Source organism: Photinus pyralis, unplaced genomic scaffold, assembly GCF_008802855.1.
Source record: "Photinus pyralis isolate 1611_PpyrPB1 unplaced genomic scaffold, Ppyr1.3 Ppyr1.4_LG9, whole genome shotgun sequence".
Lineage (NCBI taxonomy): Eukaryota > Metazoa > Arthropoda > Insecta > Coleoptera > Lampyridae > Photinus > Photinus pyralis.
The window spans coordinates 18,044,645-18,050,404 of record NW_022170878.1 but is presented as its reverse complement, the minus strand read 5'-3'; the positions used below and the strand labels follow the sequence as shown (position 1 = coordinate 18,050,404).

Genomic DNA, 5,760 nt, shown 5'->3' with positions numbered 1-5,760 from the left:
ATTACTCTTTGGAAAGCTTTTTAGAGATGTTGAAAAAAGTTTTTAACAAATTCTTAAAAAACACTCAGAAGATTTGAAAAGATTTTGGAGAGGCCATGGAAAAATTTGGGGAAAACGAAAAAATTTCTACTTGCAATATTTCTTAATATTGAAGGAATTCCGAAGGACTATAGGGATATTTTCAAAATGTTTTAAACTTTTAGTTCACTTCCAATTTTTGCGATTGTTTATGTATATACGCAACATTTTTGTTTTTTTTTTGTTTATAAAATGTACTGAATTTTCATAATATTAAAAAAATTTTTTTTAACCAGAATAATTTATCCACAACAGCTAAATTCCGCTGGTTAAATTGATTCCGAGTTTTTTGAGTTTATCTGATTTTTCTAGATTTTCGGTTTTTGACAATTTTCGAATTTTAACATTTTTGAAATTAATACATTTTTTATGTGCACTCAATTGTTTTAATCTCTCATCTATGATGTCTGTTTTTCGGTAGCAGTTAGAACGGTGGAACAGTCAACTCGGGCGCCACTAAGGGATGTTGACACCTTGCTTCTGGCCAAAGTCGGGGTAGGTATAGTTTGGCGGGTCGGTCTCAGAAGCCTCGGGCAAACTCAAAAGGAGTAAACGGCAGCTCCAGGAATTCTAAGGGATAAGCGGCGGTCGGCTACTGGCGAATGACGTAACAAAATTAAAGCGCACGGCTTTTTACCTAAGAAGGAACGAAAGCAAAATACACAAATTAGCGATATCTACGGGAAAGTAAATGTAGGAAAGCGAAACAATATCCCCTTCTTATAATTAATGGAACAGAAAGTAACAAAAAGCTGACTTTGCAATTAATTGGAGGGGTAGAAATTAAAAGCGTAACTTACGAGGATGCAAAAGGCAAAAGATCTTACTTTTCAGTTACAACACCCAAAGACCCCCTCTGAGCAACACTACCTTTTAAAAAATTCGGATATTTCGTAGAGGGATCGACGGTTTATCAGCCGACACAGCTTATTCGGTTATATATGTCCAAAACATGTAATTAAGACCCCTCACAACTTAATCGGATGCTGTCTATTGCATCTCATTGTTTTAGCTACCATTAATTGTACTTACTTGATTGGTCAGATTGAAATTTCTAAAGTCGGTAGTCCAGTGTCGCTCAGTGTTATTGGAATTCCTCGAGGCGGCATGAAGGTCGCTTAACAAAATTGATATCGGCATAGGGAATCAAAATCATCTATTCTGCTCGATGGGAGGGAATGCCGGTCGCAGAACACCTGATGCCAGTCTACAATCGTATGGTTTAATGTGAAAAACATACGATCGCAGACCGAGATCGGGTGTTGCATTATAAATAATTACTTAACGGAGCTGAAATTCTAAAATATTAATTCGCCTTCGTCTTCTAAGTTACATGAACTTTCGGACACAACTAAGGCAATTGTCGGGAATTGACGCAAACGGCGAATTAATTGCAGCTTTTATTTACGGTAGCGACGGCTGAAACACTACCATAGAAATTAAACCAATTACGCGCCCAACTTATACCGGGTGTTCAGCAGAGCTGGTCCATTCCGCAAATATACGGTGTGGTCATAACTTCGGGTATGAAACTTCAAGGCGGAAAATAGGTGCCTCGTTACAGTTATTCCAAAATTCTCAAATTATGAATCATTTAAATTTCTCTTCTTCTTTCTCTTGATAATTAAGAGATACTAATAAGTTGGGGGCTGTCGAATCGCCGTGTTTTCGAGCAAAGTTTTTAGAATACCTGTTTGAATTTTGATTCAAATGTAGAGATTTGACAATTTTTTTGGGGTAATTCAATTGCGAAAAAAAAGAAATATCACTAGAGGTTTCTGGGCGATTACTAGGAGGTAAGTGGTGCAAACTAAAAGCTGAAGGTTCTCAACAACGATCTGAGTTGGTGGTGTTTCGAAAGGATTCTTGAGGGGTTGATCTAAATTAATATTAAACACGAGAATGTTACGTATGAATCTATTTCCGTTGACAAAACTAATCACTGATTTGTTGAATCATGCTGACAACGGCGTCCAGGGTCTCCTGTCCTGTGGGAATAATTTGATTGGCCGGTAGAAGGAATCCGTACATTCCCTCGTCTCTCAGCTCGAACGTGTACACTAAGCGTACGTTCCTGTGGACACCCGCCACCCAATCGGTGCTACCGCCACTTGCGACATCTAGAAAAGTCTTGTGTTACAAACGCACCCCACCAGAGGGCCAATGACTTACAAATTGCCTCGGGGATATTTCCCATATTGTAACTCGTTCCGTAGCGGCTGTACAATTTAGCGAGTGCATTTTTACCGATTTCGTGCTGAAATTGTTGTTACTATTTGGGTGGTGGTCTCAGCAGTTTGACTTACCAATTCGTCATTGTTTTCAGGAACTTCCAATCCGCTGTGCCCGAACGGTATCAGAAGTAGTTGAGAATAGGAGTGGAAGGCGAGGTATGAATCTAAGTTGGATGCAATCGTGTTGATGTAGTCCGATAACGACTTGGTTTCAATTAATGAAAAGGGCCCCTCGCCTGAGTAGATGTCATAGCATGGAACATCTACGGTACCACCTTCGTTCCAGTGGTAACCCCAGTTACGGTTAGGATCAGCCCCATAGCAAGTTTGACCGTTATATTGATAAGGATTCCTTGTTTTTCGCCAAACACGATTCTATTCAGAGCAAAAATGAGATCGCCCCAAAGACCTCGCGCTTGGAAACTTACGGTGGTATGTGTATAGACGTAGCCATCAGGATTGACAACGGGGAAGACGTACCAATCGCGACTTTCCGCGACCGCGCGAATTGCGGGGTCGGTGCTAGTCAGAAGTTGGTGCAAGATGAAACTGACGGTAGCCGGTGAGATCCACTCGCGAGCGTGGATGCCTCCTTCGAGAAAAACACCTTTGTTTCCTGACTTGAACGACACATGTACCCCCAGAATTTCGCGGCCTTCATACGATCGTCCTCCAACGACCAGCTTGACAAAGTCTGGATAGGTACGAGCCAATCCTCTTAACCAATCGTGTATCTGCAAGAATTAGTTTTGCAAATTTTGAACGAGACTTCGGGACTATTCACCTCGTCCAATGTTTGGTAGCTGGTAAACAACTCGCCTCGTGATGCTGTACGATTTTGTTCGTTCTCAACTAAATTTTGCACATTTTCGATCAAAACCTTGCCCGAAAGTTGCAAGGAATGGATCAGATGTTCAAAGTCATACTTGATATGAGGCGGTACCATGACATCGACGGTGTGATGCAGAGCTATCGGTGACCAAAAGTTGTAGTTGTCATCCTTCTCCAACTCATGGAGCTCTGTCAGGTGTAACTCAGTGGTTGGAACTACCCGATACACCTTGAAACTGTCGAAGCGGCGGGGCTGTTCCCCGGCGCAGACCGTCGCTGCAGCTACCAGGAGTAAAATTATCTTCATCCTAAAAGCGGAACTTTGAGAAATGTTACAAGTAATACATCAAGATACGCTTACCTGAGAAAAAGTGAAAAGAATAGCACGTCGTTCGCTTTATATCTCGAAAGAAAATCTTGTTATCAGATTATGCATTTATTTTTAGAAGCACTTTAATGCAAAATGATATCGAAAATCATTACCTTCCTGTCGTAATCATATTAGATATCGTTTTATCAATTTTCACATGACTTCAAAGAAACATGCCTCGCTCCCTTGGTACCAAAAGACTACCTGCAGGTTTTGCATGATCTCAAGTATCGGAATGTTCTCATGGTCTGAAACGTTCTGAAGAGTTTGAAGATTTTGAAGATTATGAAAGTTCTGACGATTGTGCAGGCTTCACCGGGTGCCAAAGGTTCTAAAATGATATAAAAACCTAAAAAGTCTAAAGATTCCAAATGACATCAATATGAGGAGTCGTCTTAATGGTTCAAAATCGTGTATTATAGCAAACAAGGCCGTTGTTTGACCCGAAAATCCAATTAAAAATGACCCTACCGAATGTTCGAATCCGGCCAATTAAGTGAGTGTAATTAACCGGAGTTAATCAATTGCGTTGCAGTAAACGTTAACAAAATGGGCCATGTTTGGTATCGTTGAAAGCGCGCTTAATTGACATGAATTTTAAGATTAGCTCCAGATTTTTATCATAACAGGCGATCGAGTAATTAATTACAGAAGTTTTAGGTTTGAATGTTATCATAAAAGCACGTCGGTCAGATGGTCCTATGTTTCCTTTCCGCTTTTATGGAATTCTATAACAGGTACCCGTAGCTAGTAGATACCGTTAATAGTTTGTGTTTCTAGTTCCGCTTAGAGAATTTGCTAAAGGTTCCGTATACCGTAATTATGTTTTAGATTATTTCGCTAGTGACGGACCCCACTTTCCCCATAATATCCCTGAAGTTGACTGTTTCTTCTAGCTGATTTACTTGTGGGTTCCGAATTTCCGAAACCGAAACCGACCATCCCTGATCAAGAGTAGGGTGTGAGAGATTATAGCTGAAATTACCGCTGGTTCTGACAGCTTGGTTGAAATTAAACTCTTGCACTTGTTGATTTTTGATTTAACTAATATTGTACCATTCAATTACAAGCAACCGATTGTGTTCGTCACAAATGTGTCAAGAGTACAAGAAGAAGAAAGGGCGCAACGAATTTAAATTGTCCAAAGGTTTTAATTGTTCTAAAGGTTCCAAAGGTTCCAAAGGTTCCAAAGGTTCTAAAGGCTCAAAAGGTTCTAAAGTTTCAAAAGGTACAAAAGGTTTAAAGGTTCTAAAGGTTCAAAAGATTCAAAAGATTCAAAAGGTTCTAAAAGTTTTAAAGGTTCTAAAGGTTATAAAGTTTCTAAAGTTTCTAAAGTTTCTAAAGTTTCTAAAGTTTCTAAAGTTTCTAAAGTTTCTAAAGTTTCTAAAGTTTCTAAAGTTTCTAAAGTTTCTAAAGTTTCTAAAGTTTCTAAAGTTTCTAAAGTTTCTAAAGTTTCTAAAGTTTCTAAAGTTTCTAAAGTTTCTAAAGTTTCTAAAGTTTCTAAAGTTTCTAAAGTTTCTAAAGTTTCTAAAGTTTCTAAAGTTTCTAAAGTTTCTAAAGTTTCTAAAGTTTCTAAAGTTTCTAAAGTTTCTAAAGTTTCTAAAGGTGTCAAAAGGTTCAAAAAGTTCTAAAGGTTCTAGAGGTTCAAAAGGTTTAAAATATTCAAAAGGTTCAAAATATTCAAAAGGTTCAAAATATTCAAAAGGTTCTAAAGGTTCTAAGGGTTCTAAAGTTTCAAAAGGTTCAAAAAGTTCTAAAGGCTCCAAAGATTCAAAAGTTTCTAAAGGTTCTAACGGTTCAAAAGGTTTAAAGGGTTCAAAAAGTTCTAACGGTTCTAAAGGTTTAAAAGTTTCAAAAAAAAAGGTTCAAAAGGTTCTAAGGGTTCTAAAGGTTCTAAAGGTTCTAAAGGTTTTAAAGTTTCTAAAGGTTCTAAAGTTTCTAAAGTTTCTAAAGTTTCTAAAGTTTCTAAAGTTTCTAAAGTTTCTAAAGTTTCTAAAGTTTCTAAAGTTTCTAAAGTTTCTAAAGTTTCTAAAGGTGTCTAAAGCTACTAAAAGTTCAAAAGGTTCTAAATGTACAAAAGGTTCTAAAGGTTCTAAAAGTTCTAAAGGTTCTAAAGGTTCTAAAGGATCCAAAGATTCTAAAGTTTCTAACGGTTCAAAATATTCAAAAAGTTCTAAAGGTTCGAAGGGTTCTAAAGTTTCTAAAGATTCTAAAGATTTTAAAGTTTCTATAGGTTCTAAAGGTTCT

At 37.7% G+C, this 5,760-nt stretch overlaps 1 protein-coding gene across 1 annotated transcript; it reads right to left on the bottom strand.

Annotated features, from left to right (window-relative positions):
* Positions 1-1,981: 1,981 nt before the first annotated feature.
* On the bottom strand, positions 1,982-3,464 carry LOC116180804 (zinc carboxypeptidase-like). The gene is made up of 5 exons (XM_031500930.1): positions 3,097-3,464; positions 2,741-3,046; positions 2,385-2,687; positions 2,251-2,335; positions 1,982-2,198 (listed from the first exon to the last, which is right to left on the bottom strand). The coding sequence occupies exons 1-5, from the start codon at positions 3,448-3,450 to the stop codon at positions 2,014-2,016; spliced, it is 1,233 nt and encodes a 410-aa protein (XP_031356790.1). The 5' UTR covers positions 3,451-3,464; the 3' UTR covers positions 1,982-2,013.
* Between the last annotated feature and the right edge of the window lie 2,296 nt (positions 3,465-5,760).